This window comes from Pinus tabuliformis, chromosome 4_2 (genome assembly GCF_031772625.1).
Source record: "Pinus tabuliformis cultivar Carrire ecotype Pingquan chromosome 4_2, CPIR1, whole genome shotgun sequence".
Taxonomy (NCBI): Eukaryota; Viridiplantae; Streptophyta; class Pinopsida; order Pinales; family Pinaceae; genus Pinus; species Pinus tabuliformis.
In genome coordinates this window covers 529,143,347-529,161,867 of record NC_142304.1, presented here as the reverse complement: position 1 = coordinate 529,161,867, position 18,521 = coordinate 529,143,347, and the positions used below count along the sequence as shown (strand labels likewise).

The following is an 18,521-nucleotide window of genomic DNA, read 5'->3' as shown; positions in this document are numbered from 1 at the left end:
AGTATAAAATAAATAGATAAGAAACAATAGAAAGTAATAACTTTCTAGTTGAAATATCAACATAAAGTGACATGTTTCCATACAATCGGTATCTTCACTTTTTCAACAAATAGAGATTGATGAGATCCATAGCAACTCCTTTTATTTGTAACTTATGTTGGGGGACACAGACTTGCCTTGCCTTGTGGAGTTTTTAAGGTATTTGTGGAAGGGAGTGGTGTTGCGGCACTACACACTTTCTCTACTCATAAAATTTCAAAAGGGATACGACATTATTCCTACCTTTGCAACTATCAATTTGTACTTCTATCTCATTTAGGAAGTAGCCTCCAACCCTTCTAGCTTTAGTCTAGGAAAACCTATTTTATCCTCCTCAAAAATTAACTAACCAAGATCATTCAATATGATGGTATGAACAAATAATAACAAATAGTCACAAAAAATGGGTAGTCACAGATAGTCATGAAATCATATCTACCTTACATCACATGTATCATTCATTGTTAAAAGATCACTGATTACCAATTAGTAGACTCTGCAAGGGAATTCCTATTTTTTATGCCATGTAAGATTTCCCAAGTCAAAGCATATCAACACGATTAAATGGCATTAGAATATTAGATTCTCCTAGAAGTTTTGCATGTTTTGGTTCCCATGCTCGTGCTTCTTCCACTTTCCATCTCCTCAATTTTATAGATTCTCGTTCTCACACTGCTTTTACTTGTCATCTCCTCAATTTCATAGATAACCTGACCATCAAATAAAGAATAAGATTTGAGAAAGGAACAGAAGAAAAGTTAACCAAATCTGAACACCAAAGGGAAAGCACATAAGGCAAGCATAAATGATCATCGAGGTGGAAGGCAGAGCAATTAGGCAATTTTGTAGCAAATGGTTTAGGGAATTGTGGCAACACTCATTAACAATACCAAGAAAATGTCAATACCAAGTGTTTTTATTAGACTAAAAAATTAATGTTAAGCAAGTAATTGTAGAGGATGCTAGCAATTCTTCATTATGAAAGCAATTTCCTCACAAATATGCTTTTTAGTCCTAATTTTTGCGCATCTTGGCCTTAGGAAGAGGCAAAATAATATTTTAAAATTGTTCATTACTACCAAAAAGCATTCTCAAGATTTAACACACTCGAGGAGAAATATATTATAACATTTTCCTTCAAGGTTTAGGTTTGATTTTTAATTCCCGTGTCGCGATTAATACTACGCATTGTATTGATTACTATAGGTCCTACTACCTTATAGAAGGGACAAATAATACTAGTTAAGATTGTTCATTACACTGTAACCATGAATGACTACCCTATAGAAGATGGTGATATATTTATTGAACTATGAATGAACTTGAATTACAGTACCCTTACAACTATATAGGCCAAACCATAGACTGTATAGGCTAAACCCAAGAGTAGAAAAAAAATTCAAGAAGGAGATAGATGAAATGGTGAATGCAGGAATCATCTTTCCTGCAGACGAAGCAGAATGGACCAGGGCAATATTCATCCAGAACAAAAAGGCTACTATGGAAATAAGGGTATGTGTATAGTACAACAACCTTAGCAATGCTTATGTCCATGACCCATTCCCCATGCCTTTCAATGATGAGGTCTTGTATAATGTTGCGGAGAATGAAACCTAATCCTTCACAGATGGGTTCTCAGCGTACCATCAAGTTCGAATAACCGAGGAAGACAAGTAGAAAACAATGTTCACCAAAGAATGGGGCTTGTATGCATACCACATCATGCCTTTTGGCCTAAAGAATGCACCTTTTGTGTTCTCCCAAATTATTATCACCGTTCTCAGAGACTACATTCACCGGTTCTTGGAGGTATACATGGATGGCTGGATAGTTTACAATCTGCTGAAGAAGCATTCTAGCTTACTTAGAGTAATGTTCGATCGGTGCAGACAACTACAAATCTCCCTAAACATGAAGTGTATCTTTGCAGTTCTAGTTTCAGGAACCACAGAACTATTGCACCCATTAATAACAGTGCTACCTTGAATCTTGTACAGAGTTCCAGTCCGAACTCCCCACATCAATACCAGTGCTCCCTGAAGCATATTGAAGGTATATTTCGCGTACACTCTTTTTAGACCTACAACATCCATCTTGCTTATATAAATTATATTTCTGACTAATGCACAAATATGCATAGCACCCGGAAGTGTTCTAATCCTTCTACCTTGCAACTTCAACTTGACTTTTCTGCGAACAAGGATTCTTGCCTTCCTGTCATCCCCTAAGAAGATATCATCACCATCATATTTCTCATACTCGCATAACCACTCTCTACGGGGATTGAAGTGAAAGGATGCACCTGGGTCAATGAACGATGACTCGTGATCTACATGTTTACTTGAAGAAGAATCCAAGTACACATCTCCACCTTCATCTGAGGTGGTTTTTTCACATATGCAGAAGGAGCATCATCAGATCCCTTTCCTTTCTCAGGTACTTTAGATTTATAGTCCCTTTTGAAGTGCCCTTCCTTTCCGCATTTCCAGCACACCTTTACAGGTTTTCCTGGAGATTTACAACTCCTTCTAGATTTAAATCTCCCACTCGATGGCTAATTTTATTTTTATGTTTTGGGACAGTCCTCGTACATACAAGGCATCACCATTCTGGCCCTCCATATTTTTCCATCTCATCTCCTCTGACAACAAGGATGAGACCATTTCATCAAATCGCAACGCAGTTGCATTGATACATATTGCGACAACCAAATTGCCCACGAATCTGGTAGAGAACACAACAAACGGATGCACCTATCTTCATCTGAAATTTTAATATCAACAGATAGTAACTGGCCTACCACACTATTAAAGGCATTCATATGCTTTTTCAAAGAGTCTCCATCTTTCATCCTCCGGTTATACAACATTTTTTGTAGGAACAATTTATTCACTAGAGACTTAGATTGGTACAATGTCCATAACTTGTCCCACAAAGCCTTTGCTGAAGCTTCCCCTAATAAATTCAACAATACTGAATCCAAGACACACAATTGTATTGTGCTCTTTGCTTTCCGATCCAACTTCGCCAAGTCTTCAACTGACATTGTTGTTGGTTTAGTACCCGGATTTACCACGATCACTGATCTTTATCCACTAGTAGATTCTCCATCTTGAGTTTCCACAACTCAAAACTTTAACCATTAAATTTCTCGGTCTCTATCTTTACATTGCTCACCATATTCTTTCACCATAAGAATTGATCGTGTGAATCTCCTACTGAATAGGGTATACCACATGCATGAGAAGAAAACCCCTCAACAAGAAGAGGTGTCCCCGATTGAACTGTTTGAAGCCTCATTTCCAATAAATTTGGTCGTTGTTCTAGAGCTAATCATTATGCCTCCCGCTCCTAGGTTTCTTGAAACCACGCAGCCTGCAACTTCCCCCCAAGGCCACTCAGAAAAATCTATTCCTAGCGACCAACCCTTGCAAAGCAACATCTCAGACACATCAACTGTTATGAAACCAGCTCACAAAAAGATAGAAAAGAGAGATCCACGCCTTAGAATTCAGCCTCTTCGAGGGGGCAACCTCCTTTACATTACATAAATGAACAATTCTTGGATGATACAAATGAAAATACCTCCTTTCTATATATAGGAGTCTAAGTGGTCCCAATACAATCAAAGCCTACATAACAATAATATTGTAGGGCACAACAGTAACAATGGTGGGCTTCTATGTGGCATAATAGTAACAATATGGGCACTACATGGGTACATCAATATAATAAGTGGGTTATACTAATAACAATAAGGGGTTACACTAGTAGTATAGGGGCCTAACATGCCCCTCTCCTTCAAAAAGCGTTGTCCTCAACGCTTGAGTAGTTCTTGATGCTTCTATATAAAATTCTTGTCCTCCCATGTGGAATATTCAGCGGGTAAGTTCTTCCACTTGATGAGATACTCTGAAATTGATCGATTTCATAGCTATCGGGTTCTTGTTTTTGTGACTTCTCCAGGTTCCAATATGATTTTTCCTTCCTCTTCAATTTCTGGCAATATTGCTTGAATTGGGATCTTTTGCAACTTTTGAATAAGTGGCCATACTTCTTCGTTCTTCTTCCATTCATCCGTTGCTTCGTTTATCCAATTTGGGTGGATAATATAAATAGCACAAAACAATGCTTCCACATCCTCATCCTTGAAGCGTCTTCCCATTCGGTAAGGTCGCCATTTTTTAAGTGCATGTAGTATTGCCAACATTTCCTTCTCATAAATAGCTTGCTTGAGATGTAGCAGTAAAAATACCCAATCACTCACATCAAAACATTTTTCACTACGATGTTGATCTACCTGTTGTTTCATTTGATTTTGCACCGAAGTGGCGTTATCCTTTAAAAGTTGGAGAACTTGTTGTTGATGCTTGATATGATCTTTCTCTACTTGAACCTTTTTCTTCTTGATATGTCCTTCTATCTTTTGAGGAGTGGTAATTTCTTCCAGTCCTTTACAAGATATGGTCGGATTCATTTCTTGATGCTCGATGTGATCTTTCACTTCTTGAACATTTTTCTTCTTGATGTGTCCTTCTATCTTGATAGTTTGAGGAGTGGTAATTTCATCCATTGAATTACAAGATATGGTTGGATTCGTTTCTTCTTTCTCGATGTGATCTTTCACTTCTTGCACCTTTTTCTTCTTGATATGTCCTTCTATCTTGAGAGTTTGAGGAGTGGTAATTCTTGCCAATGCTTTACAAGATATGGTCTGATTCATTTCTTCTTTCTCTGGGGTGGTGTCTTGACGTATATCCTCTTCTTTTGATGTTTCTTGATCCTTTTCTTCCCCCTCTTCATATTCTATGTAAAATAATTTCTTCTCAGCACACCTATGACCTTTAGTGCATTTGCTATTACAATTGTAACAAAGCCCTTTTTCTCTTTTTTCTTCCAATTGTTGTGGTGTATACCTTGTAGGTTGTGGAAGGCTGGGAGAAACAACACTTCCATCTTTATAGTTGTGAGGGGTATGCTTCCTGGTTTCCATAATTTTACTTTCCATTATGTCACAAAGCCCTTTTACTCTTTCCAATTGTTGTGGTGTTGCTCTAAAGAAGGTGTTTCTCTTTATATCCTCATAATGTGTTATCATTTCCTCCGTGAAAATTGACCACGTAACAAGTTTTTTACGAGAACAGAGCCCTTTGTACCATAAAAATTGATCTGGTTCTAAATATGAAGATGCAATACATATCTTTTGTAACAATTGTACACCATGTATATCAAAATATTTCTCCATCTGAAGTATCCAATTTACCGGATCCTTGCCATCAAACTTCCTCATCTTGCTTTTTCTTGATTTTAGGAGCTTTACCTTGAAACGACTGTAAATATGTACTTTCGGATCTTTAAGTTCTGAACTTGTGACCTGTAGTAGCCCTCTGTGTCCTCTTTCCAATTCCACAAGTCTGATCCAAATTGGATTCTCCAAGAAAACGTTATGCACAATCTCCCGCAGTGACCTGATTATAGACTAGTTCAGTAGAGCTAACTTGTATGAAGTGCCACGTGTCACTGTTTCAACCTTTGACTCTGAAAAATATATAAACAGAAACTACAATCCATCCTCTTTCTGTACCTTCTTACGAAATTTCAATCCGATGCTCAGAAAGAAAGTTATGACGATTTTCCCCAGGTCACCTGGTTTGAATGTAATTCATGAGTCTTCAAAAAGACCAACTTCCTCAGATCATATCTCCGCAAATATCGCGCGAAACGCTCTGAAATTTGGACCCAAGGTTTAGCGCGATTGTTTCTCAAATGGGTTTTTTTTTGCGACTTCTGAAACGTCACAGAAAAAAAGTTATAGCGAAAATTCCACGATGACCTGTTTGGAGCAGCGAAACCCTAGAATCCAAAGCTCTGATACCAAATGTTATGAAACCAGCTCACAAAAAGATAGAAAAGAGAGATCCACGCCTTAGAATTCAGCCTCTTCGAGGGGGAAACCTCCTTTACATTACATAAATGAACAATTCTTGGATGATACAAATGAAAATACCTCCTTTCTATATATAGGAGTCTAAGTGGTCCCAATACAATCAAAGCCTACATAACAATAATATTGTAGGGCACAACAGTAACAATGGTGGGCTTCTATGTGGCATAATAGTAACAATATGGGCACTACATGGGTACATCAATATAATAAGTGGGTTATACTAATAACAATAAGGGGTTACACTAGTAGTATAGGGGCCTAACATCAACAATGCAACTCGAGAACCTTTAGCACTAGTCATTTTCAGAGTTGTTCGAATTTATCCAACATGCAACTCATAGGGCTGAACAGATCCATAATGACTTGGTCAGCGAGCATGAGCACCAGAAGCATTAGCTTGTGACTATCACCACAGAGTGAGATCAACTCTGACATACTAATCAAAAACTGTAATCACAGGTCGAGCATGTGACATGAAAGCTATAAGCACTATAGCCAAATGTGGCTGATTTAGTTATTGAAGCACCTGAGGAATTTTCGGCTTGCACATTGGCCCGCTGATGCGATCATATTTAGACAACATAAATGGAACTTGTGGTCACCAACAAGGAGCTGAAGAAGAGTTTACATACACTCTGACTAGCGCTGCCGAATCCAGCCACAAGCTACATCGCAGAGATCGATTAGAAACTCCACACGGCCGTTGTGCTAAAAGCTTCGCTAACTGTTGCCCTGGGAGATGGTTATGTGCTAAGGGAGCAAATCAACGAATGGTCAGGTAACTTTGCCGTTGAAAACTAACAACTGTATCCACTCCCCCAACAACTCCACCAATGCATCACTCACAACAAGACCTGTAGGGACAAAGGCCAGGTAAAGAAAATCGATGACGAGATCAACTCCCTCGAGGCTAGGGTACAACAAATTGAGGAGGAATCGGACAAGACAAAAAAGAAAATTCTTGATATTAGGCCACGAGTCGATAAGCATTTGATTACTCTGCGGGAGGTATGTGACGAGGTCAAAGAATCGTGGAGCACCCTGCAGAACACCCACCCTGATCAACTGAACTGCATATCAATGCCTTAATTTCTCCAAAAGGCGGAAACCCTCACACGCATCTGGGAGATGACATTGGAAGATTATAACCGCTTCTGCAAGGAAATGATTGTTGTTGGCGCCTTCATTTGGAAAAGGCAAAAGTGTAGCAAAAGTTGTCCCACATGACTCAAGACCAACACAACCAGAGGCAAAATCATCAGCACCAAAAGAAGAAGAACCAGCACATCAACAAGAAATAACAGCAGAGTCTCCGCCAGGAACAAAAACAGAGCTAACAACACTTGAGATAGCTGGTCGAGCAGAAACTCCACACGGCCGCTACACTAAAAGCTTCTCTAACTTGGCGGATGGTTATGTGCTAAGGGAGCAAGTCAACGATTGGTCAGGTAGCTTGGCCATGGAAAACTAACAACTGTATCCACTCCGCCAACAACTCCACCAACGCATCATTGACAACAAGACCTGTAGGGACAAAGGCCAGGTAAAGAAAATAGATGACGAGATAAACTCCCTCGAGGCTAGGGTACAACAAATTGAGGAGGAATCGGACAAGACAAAAAAGAAAATTCTTGATATTAGGCGACGAGTCGATAAGCATTTGATTACTCTACGAGAGGTATGTGACGAGGTCGAACACCCACCCGATCAACTGAACTGCATATCAACGCCTTAATTTCTCCAAAAGGCGGAAACCCTCACACGCATCTCGGAGATGACATTGGAAGATTATAACCGCTTCCGCGAGGAAACGATTGTTGCAGTACCTGAGTTGGCGCCTTCATTTGGAAAAGAAGGCAAAAGTGTAGCAAAAGTTGTCCCACATGACTCAAGACCAACACAACCAGAGGCAGAATCAGCAGCACCGAAAGAAGAAGAACCAGCACATCAACAAGAAATAACAGCAGAGTCTCTGCTCCGCCAGGAACAAAAACAGAGCTAACAACACTTGAGATAGCTCGTTGGGGCCTCTTGGGGCCTTCGTTTTGAATTTTGGAGTTTGGAGGGAAGAAATGTCAGGATGGCGGGGATAATGGTTCAGGTTGTGGAGCTGATAACCAAAGGAAAGGGACGGGAACCGGGAGTGAATGGGCAATTGCTGCAAGGTGGTGGAAGAATACAAAAGAAATCGAGCAAGGGAAATAGAAGCCATCTGAGCGTGGAGTCAACGGAGGCCGAATTCCTGGATTGATTCCCATCATGTCTTCCTGATGTTGCAGCCTCAGACCTATATTGGTTGCAACGATGGGCAGAATGAGTATCGTTATACCAATCACCAAGGCATAACCAACAGAATTGAAATTCACACGGGGACGTACATGTCATGTGCATACACCCTTGATTTTTCTCTATTGGTCGATCACACTTTGGACACGGCTTGGAATTACAAAATATCCAGTACGCATTGAGTGAATCACCATTATTAATTTGATCAATCCATTAAATGGTGTCTGGCGCTGGACACCATTTAACCATACTGTTTTGTTCAACATATGACCTCACAAGATAGGTTCTATATTTGTTCGTATCTTCCTCAGATAACCCCAGAGAAAAAACCATGTCTTCACTCACAATGGCACGGCATCGTGGACCTTGATGTGGACATCGTAGGTTGAGGCATCCTGCACCATCATGATTTATTGATGTGTGAATAAAAGTTCGCCAACAATCTTGGCAAAATAAATGGTCGCAGTACTTGAGTGACTTCATGTCTCTGATCTTGAAATCATAGAAACATATCGGACAGGTAGTCAACTCCATTTTTTCTTCTTTGGTCTCATGTTTATTGTCCTGCTGCAACAATAGGCCCAAAGCATTTCTCACTTTCTCCTCGTATGCAAACCATTGATCGTTGGCATTAACAGAATTCCAACCGAAGTAACGCAAGAGAATAGCTGCCCCGGCTTCCGAGACAGCCAGCACAGTGGAAACGCTTTTGGTAGCATTGTGCAGACGCTCACCAATGTCGTTCAGACTTAAAACCGTATATCTCATGCGTCCTTTATTGTCATCATGACGACTGCGTGCTATTTCCACCATGCTTTCATATCTCAATTCTTCATCTTCGTTTTCGCTTTCGTTGCTTTCCCTTTCATCGCTTTCGCTGTCATATATCTCATTATCGGACATTTCATCGTATAAAGCCATATTGGTCGAGTTCGAGTAGATCAGAGAATGAGACTTTTTTCCGGGCCTTGCGGAATCCACAGAAACAAAACTCTCTGACCGCCGTGTTCAAGCAGGTTAAAGTTAAACCTGCAATGTTGTCCAGAAACTGTGTCCCCTTACCTTTTTGTACTAAATCAATCTTTGCTTGGCTGATATTTATACTCATGTAACTTGGCGCAGATGCCAAAAACCATTCATGAGCCGACATGGGTGATTACCCGGTTGATTTTAAACGTAATTTAAAATAATGCTTACAACCCAAAGTAAAGCGGTTTCCCCGCCATCTATTTCTCCCACTAGGAGAAGCAAGTAAAGCGGTTTCCCCGCCATCTATTTCTCCCACTAGGAGAAGCATTCTGTTGTCATTATTACTCTTTTTTTTGAGGAGAAACATTCCGTTGTCATTATTAATGAATCACAAACCCTAACATCCACCAAATATATCTATGAAAGTATAGTGAATTAAAATATTAAATTTTAACCAAATTTTTCTTGATATTTCTTCTAAATATGTCAAAAATTTCACCATTTGAAGTATCACATAAAAAATGTAATGAAAATGTAAAAGTGATTCATTCAAAGTATAAAAACCCTAGGATTATATGCTTTCATACCAAATGTTATAAGCCAAATACATAAAATTCAATAGTTCACACAATGTACAACAATGTGAGCATTAATGACAACCCAAATATAGATAATAACACAGAAATGCCCAAAATACCTCAAATAGATTCATACATTGAAATAACATCCATACCATCCATAATGAATACATCATCGCTATATACACCAATCCACACATTACACATGCAATCCCTTCATTATTAGGATGATCCTATTACATATACATTTACATATTCCATAGTAAGGTCGAGAATGCAAAATATGTTCATTTACATATTCCACTTTTTCTACTTTGAAAGAATCAAGATGGATGAAAAAGAAGATACTAATCCAATCCAGATCATACACCCCCATTTTGGGAGGATTTTGTTCCCAAAAACATCTACTGAATGAGGTGAGTATATTTTGATGAAAACTTGACTAAACTGAGAGGGCGGGGGTGACTCAGTTTCATACATTCATGGACATCAAAATTATTTTCTTGTAGCTCATTGTCTGAAAAATTAAATGAGCATATTAAAACATAATTACCAATAGATTTAGTATGTGAACATCAAGTAATAAGTTAACCTAAACATCACTTATCTCGATTAAAGGAATAACCTCTTCTATTTTTTTCTTAGCTTGAAACATATCAACATAAGTTTAGTCACACCTCAAGTGTTTTGTTAGGGGAGAAAGATGACAAGTATACCAAGCTTTTGATAATATGGGTTAAACACATTCCCTCGTGTTACTCCGTTGTGAGCAAGCCTATTGAGTAACCCAACAGAGTCACCTCAAGGAGATGCAAGCATCGCTTCATTGCCAGAAGACCTGTTTAATACCACGATGAAGTTGTTTGCATCACCTCATTGTGGAGGAAGCCTTTCTCTTCTTTAACCTTTATTTTATTTCCTTAAAGGTATGCTTGAAGCATTTATTGAATATTTGTAGTACAGGTGGAAGAGGCATCGTTACTTACTGAGAACAAGAGAGGTTGTTCCTTGTTTAAGCGATTTGAAATATAACTGAAGTTAACATGTGCATTCTGAAGTTTTCTCCTCTCCCTTTTTTACTTCGCATATTCAAGATATCGAAACACCATTAAATACAAGGCTTTGTCGGAATGAAAGTCCTAATAAAGATATGGGCTTTGTTAGGTCCCTATAATACTAGTGTATTCCCTTATTATCATTGTCATTGTAACCCATAATGTTATTGGTGTGCCCATGTTGTCCCCATATTGTTATTATTGTGCCCCATAGAAGCCCACTATTGTTATTGTTGTGTTCAGTATGTTTCCAAGGACCAACTTGGTCATTTGTGAGGCTCCAACATCTAGGATACCAACCTTGTCTTCTCAAGGCACCAACCTTGTGTTTAGGAGCACCAACTCCAAGGACACCAACCTTTCCAAATCTGAGGCACCAACCCCAAGGGCTCCAACCTTATCTTGTCAAGGCGACAACCTTGCTTGTTTGAGGCTCCAACCATCAGGGCACCAACCCTTTGGGCTCCAACCCACTGCTATATTTTTTCTATATATGTTTGATAGTAATTCTCTGCTCCCAACATCTTCTTCACTAAATTCTGTCTATCTACACCTTCACTGCTACATCAATGACAGCCTATCTTCATATGAAGGAGTCTTCACAACTCTTCATATTTCCCTAACAGAGTTTGCAAAGTTACCTCATGATGATTTCAAATAGGCATGATGATCTCCAATAATGTTTCCAAGATTTGTTGAAGCTTTCCAACAAGATATTTGTGCTAAGCCTCAACGTATGCACAAAAGGAATTCTCTATTTTCAAGTCTCTGTTCTTTACTATTGTGTTAACTGTTTCAAGCGTGACTGCTTCTCACTATTCTTGCTATCGTGATCTCTTACTTCCTAGAACCAGACTCAAAAATTCTTTATTGTCGGTGCTGGCTACTGCTCCCTTCAAACGATCTCAGATGAAGCTTTATTTTTCCCCTTCACAAAATTGTTCTTCAGGTTGCGTTATGTACTTGATTTATTAATCACAGATCTAAGCCTTTCAAAGATTAACCCAATCAACATAATTTCTTTGTCCTTCAGCTTCCTCCTGTCTTGCTAGACCTTTGTTTTCCTCCTGTCGTGTTGGACCTTTGGCTTCCTTCTGTCTTGTTGGACCTTCGGCTTCCTTCTGCCCTGCTGTACCTTCGGCTTCCTTCTATCCTACTGGACCTACAGATTACTATTGTCCTTCTGCTTACATCTCTCTCACTCGATCTTCGGCTTCTTTTGTATCTTCATCGTCTGCCAGACCTTTGGCTTCTTGACCTTTCGACTTCTTCTTTCGTTCACTTGACCTTCCGGATTCCTCCGTTCCTTCAAGTTCACGAGTTGTGAACTATTACCTCTTCTCTATGATAGATGCCCGCGATACGTTACCCATATGGAGGTCCCACATGCCACGTCATCACCTTTAATTGTGATCGCAACTTCATGAAAAAATGGAGTTATTCCTTTAATCCTGCAAACGAACGCTGGTCCCACGTGAATGCACACGACCGGATGCCAAATAAAATAAACTTGTGTCCATAAACTTCTCGGGTCCACTCAGTCCCAAGCCTTATTGGATTAATTCTCCACCGTTGATCTCATCATTGATCCGACGGTTGTTGACCCACCCGATCAACAAACCCAATAGTCGATACTACATCGTTTGATCAAGGCACGCTGGATCCAATGGTTCACAACGATATCGGTCGGGGAACATTCACGACACTTAACTGCCCTTACGGAGCCAATAAGGATTATAAATCCTTGATCTATAAAATTTCGAGTCCGTTTTGAGATTAACGTCCAATCACTTTATGACCCGATATCCATTGGGTATATGAGGTCATCAAATCTACGGCTTGCAGGTCTTCAACTAGTACATGGTTTAAAAACAGGTCTAACCCTCCCTGTTGACTGTGACGTAAGTGTTTGAAAATGAGATCGATGACTAGGATTCAGCGTGGGCCTTCAACTACGATCAAACATCTGTACACTCCTAACCTCCGCTCTTTCGATAACTGTTGCTCTAGTGATAACTCTTCACTGTTCCGCTCTTCCGATAGTTGTTGCTCCTATGGCTTATCTCCTGTGACCTCCGATAACTTTGTTTATGCTCCTCCACTCTTTTCTTCATATCGGTTCTTCTTGGGCATATATTACATGTGATACTTCCGATATGGCTCCTCCGATGTTTTCTTCTTTTCTCCTCTGATATCATTGTTGCTCTTCGTTCTTCTGATAACACTTACCCTTGGGTATATGTGATAACTTGCTTCCCTGATGGCTTCTGATGAACTCTTCCTCTTATTCTTTGGCTTCTTGCTCCTATTGCTTTACTGGATCTACTGCGTCATTTGTTGTTAAATTGTTGTTCAATTGCTGTTCAATTGTTGTTCAATTGACCTCCTGCGTCATTTGTTGTTCAATTGACCTCCCGCTGTTGAATTGTTGTTCAATTGACCTCCTGCTTTTCAATCCACTTGGGTCCTCCATCTCATCATATCATCATATATCAAACTTTCATCACTATGAGAATTATGACCAATGGGCATCAATTGGCAATCATGTATCAAAGAATTTGTAATCACAAACACTGCTATATTGACATCAATGACAACCTAGATTAACATGTTCATTTTATGTAATGTAAAGTATGTTTCCCCCTCGAAGAGACTACTTTTCAAGTCGTTGATCTATCTCTTTCTTCTATTTTTATGAGCTTGTTGCATAACAATTGGTATGAGAGCTTTGGATTCTAGGGTTTCACTACTTCAAACAGGTCATCGTGGAATTTTTGCTATACATTTTGTTTCTAAAAAGCTTCAGAATCTCAAATTGAAACCCATTTGAGCCAAAATCGTGACAAACCTCGTGACTGAATTTCAGATCTTGTCTCACTATAGTTTCAAAGATATGAACTGAGGAAGTTAGTCTGTTTAGAGGCTCCTAAATTCGATCTCAAACATGTCAGCATGGGAAAATTGTCATAACTTTCTCTTTGACCACCAGATTCCAATTTTGTAAGAAGTGACAGAAAGAGGACAGACTGTAGTTTGTTGGGTATCACTTTCGGAGACGAAGGTAGACATCATGACATGTGGCACATTGTACAAGTTCGCTCTATTGAGGTAGTTTATTATTCATTTTTTCTATATCAAGATACATTGTCCATTCATTTTTCAAATTATTGGCATGAACCATCCCTTCTTTTTTCCAGTTAATTAATAATTTTCAAGAGGGTTCTCCATTGTTGGTTGATATTTTTGCCATATTCTAGTGCTTCCATGGTAACATGACTCTATGGATATGGAAGCAATATTAAATCTTGATTGTATTATTTGGCCATGATAATGGGAACAAATTCTAGAAATAATAGTGTCTTACTTAGGGGAGTAAATTTAAATTTAGGTTATGGTGCCAAATTGTGTTCGAAAAACATCCTTGTAAAAAGGTGCCCTCTATATATTTAGTTTCCCAAATAGAGAATTATTTCATAAAATTCTTATTTGGTATTCTTTATTCATTCATGAATTACCTAATTATTTGGAACAATCGTTTCTAAAGAGACTGTGTTAAAGAAATCTATGTAAATATTATTCATGTAGATTTGTACAACTGATTCCACCATATTTGAAGCTATGGAATTGTAATGAATGTGAAAGGACTAGACGTTGGCCTTTATATATCTCCATGTGGTTCATTGTTTTGATATTTGTATGCGATTTTGTTTCAAAGTTGTTCTTTTCAGGAGGGGTATATGCGTTGAAGATATTTCCACCAATGTGATGTTGCATTTTGATCCACAGTCTATAAGGTAGTTATCCTTTAATTCTCCTTTTATTGGTGAAAAACTGGTTTTTCATAAAAGATTTGTTTCTTACAATGGTCCTATGCAAAAGAAGTTGAAGATATTTCCACCAATGTGATGTTGCATTTTGATCCACAGTCTATAAGGTAGTTATCCTTTAATTCTCCTTTTATTGGTGAAAAACTGGTTTTTCATAAAAGATTTGTTTCTTACAATGGTCCTATGCAAAATTTTCTTCATGGTTTCTCCACCATTTTACGATTTTCAATCCAAAACTCATGCAAAGTCCTGTTAAATCTTGTACCAAAATCAAATTGCATGCAAAACCCACTGCATGCAAACTAGTTTCCTTTTTCGGTAAGGCATGTTTTGAGGAAAATTTAAGCCTTAAAGAGGAAAGAAATTTCAGTAGATAGAGGCAAGACATAGATCATATCCAGGCAAAGGGGAGGATGAAGTGAGTGCGACAAGGAGCCCGAGTTAACTTCAGGCCCCTAGAAACTCTGCTAAGGATATCTATTAAGGTAGATTTGTACAACCCATTCCAACATATTTGATGCTTTGGAATTGTAAAGAATGTGAAAGGACTAGATGTTAGACTATATATATCTCCACACGATTCATTGTTTTCATATTTGTATGAGATTTTGTTTTAAATTTGTTCTTTTCAGGAGGGGGTATATGCTTTAAAGATATTTCTACCCACTTTGATGTTGCATTTTGATCCACATTCTACAAGGTAGTTATCCTTTGAAGTTGAAATCCCATCATATTTCCACTAAAAAAATGACAATAAAAGCAACACAAATGCACACAATGAGTGTCATTTCCTTCACTTCTTTCTCTAAAATCAAAGTGTGCTTCTCTCTATTCTCTACATCCAAATTATATGATTCTTTGTGTCTCTTTCTTTCTTCACACCTCGAGGCAATGCCAAGAGCCTATAATTCTACCTAGAATGGAGTTATCTATCTCATATATGGATGGGTGTGTAAAGCTACCATCAATGTGAATAAAATGAGTGCTTCTCAAGTGGTGGCATTCACTTTGGAGACATCCTTGCATGATTCCCAAAAAGATATCCAATAAGAGCTCCTCCCTACCTAATAACATTTCACTCCACCCTGAAAAAGGTTGGTTAGTTTTCTCATGCAGATTAAGTCTTGGATTGAGGCTCATCACTATGAAACTCATGGAATTCAGGTGGTACAGGCCGTAACAAAATGAAATCTATTTTAATTTAACGAGCAATGTGAAACAAACCATAGTCATTGGGGGCTTTAGAGTGTGTGATTCTATGAAAAATTATCAAGTATGGTTTTAATCATAAACTAGAATCAAGTTATGTGAAATTGAATGTCCTTACTAAGGTTTTCTATTGCCTTTAGGCAATTTGACTTAATATAGGTTGTGCACTCCTTCGTTTTTGGTTATGATAGGTAGTCATAGTCCACCACGATGATGTTTGTCTTTTGATTTGGAAACAATGCTTAGTGCTAAGGTTCTGGGATGAACTCTGGGTGGTAAAACACAACTTTCATCAAGGCAAGTAACAAGAGGGATTACTTGGAACCAAGTGAGACGAGTTTTCTCCTCAATTTTATTTATTTTTACATATTTTTTTGAGACTAAGGCAAATGCAACAAAAAATATGTAAAATCTTAGATTACTGTCATATGGCATTTTTAGAGGATTGTGAAATTCTATTCTATGGCAAGAAAAAAAATATGTGAAAGGAATAAGAATTAAAAAAATACACAGAAATATGCATTTTTAGATCTCTGGTTTAAGTGATAAAATCTGCAAGGAAAAGTTGTATAATTCCTTGTGCTCTATTCTAGCTACTTTTTTATTGTTTATGGATTAACATGTTATATTTATTATTTTCATCAATGCTATTAGTTTCTCTTTTGGCTAGATAATTTAGGGCCTTCTTATCTGATGTTTTCCAATGAAAGTTAGAGCTAAAGGAAAATGTGAAAATGAGCCTCCCCAAATAGTGGAGATGACAATGTTTGATTACTTTGTGAATAGAAAACAAACTCCTTTAGTTGATTCAGGTGATGTTTTGTGCTTAGATTTAAGTAGGAAAAAACAGCCCAATTATCTTCCAGTAGAGGTGAGTATGATACTATTCTATGTATTATGCAATGGTCGTTTAAAAAAAACACAATTACACTAAAATCTTTAGGTGCTAATATATGCTAGTGAAGGCTTGAAATTGTGAACTTTCTAGGTGTCCATATATACCATTTCCATGGAAAAAGGTAATTAAATTATATGGTTGACCTTTATAGAAGGAGTGGATTAAAAAAACACCAAGTCACTAGACATTCTACACTAGAATAGTTGCTTTAAAAGGACACAGGAATGAGATTTAACCCAATTATCTATGCAAGCATTACAAACCAATTTTTATCTAGTCTCTCTAGGTGCTAAAAAATGTTGAATAACTACATCAAAGCTAAGCCAGAATTGAACCTTGCCTAACTATGAAGAACTTGTTGCTTCCCACTATAGAATCCAACCCCTTTAAACATTAAATTGACAAAGATATAATGTAATTTATTAAACTTATACATGAATGTCATAAGACCATTTAATATAACCTCGATAAATGAAATCACACATAAAATAGAAATATAAATCATCACTTTTTTATTAAAATAGATATTACAACATACAATATTATTGAACTAGTAATCAATCACAAGGATTCGGGTGCCCTGAACCAATATCCTTATTATGTCCGAACAAAGATATACATGAATAATATGATAGAGATAATAAAAATTAATCTTCGAGGGAAAAGAACTACTTAGACATGTAGATGTGCTTTAATCCACTTATCTATACACAGGCCAGAAGACAAGTCCACGTGTTGGATAGATACATCAAAAGTAACACTTCATGAAAATTGAACCTTGCATTACAATTTAAACTCCAAGTTAAACTCTTTGCTTCCAGCTATGAATTTCCTTTGAAAACAAAGATTTACCCTAAGTAAAATCACACATTAAATATAAATATAAATCGTCACATTTTATTAAAATAAATAATCATCAAATATTAATAAGAGATAATAATATTGACTGTATAATCAATCTAAAGGATTTGGTTGCCACAAACGTCCAAGATCCTTATTTTTGATGGAACCAAGAGAGATATGGAAAAATATGAGAAATATTAATCCGAGTCCACCGGCCCTCTTGCACTACCTAATAATAAGTTACACCTGATTCTAATAATAATTGCTACTTCATGCGCACCCTGCTCGTGCATTAATCCGACCATCATCAGGTTGCAACAATAGGACCACAACATTCCTCACTTTCTCCTCACTTGCAAACCATTGTTTGTTGGCATTAATAGAATTCCAATTGAAGTGACGTAAAAGAATATTTGCCTCGGCTTCAGAGATAACCAACAAAGTGGAAACGCTTTTGGTAGCATTATGCTGACGGTCACGGACGTCGTTCAGACTTGAAACCATATATTTCATACGTCTTTTATTGTCATCCTGACGGTTGCGTGCTATTTCCACCATGCTTTCATATCTCAATTCTTCATATTCATCAACCCCTTCATTTTCTCTTTCATCGCTTTTGCTGTCATATATCTCGTTATCATCGTACAATGCCATATTGGTGCAGATCGAGTAGATCAGAGTATGAGAATATTTATTTTCACAGCCTCACGGAATCGATATAAACAAAACGTTCTGTCCGCTTCACTTTTTTGTACAAAATCAATCTTTGCTTAGCTAATATTTATAGTGATGTTCATTAGCGTATATACCAAAAAATATTGAAGAGCCGACTTTGGTCATTATCTTCTTGCTTTTAAATGTAATTTAAAA

The 18,521-nt window shown here is 37.8% G+C and overlaps 1 protein-coding gene across 1 annotated transcript; it reads right to left on the bottom strand.

Annotated features, from left to right (window-relative positions):
* Positions 1-8,485: 8,485 nt before the first annotated feature.
* Positions 8,486-9,193, bottom strand: LOC149170345 (putative E3 ubiquitin-protein ligase ARI8). Its single transcript, XM_089425526.1, has one exon. The coding sequence runs from the start codon at positions 9,191-9,193 to the stop codon at positions 8,486-8,488; it is 708 nt and encodes a 235-aa protein (XP_089281652.1).
* Between the last annotated feature and the right edge of the window lie 9,328 nt (positions 9,194-18,521).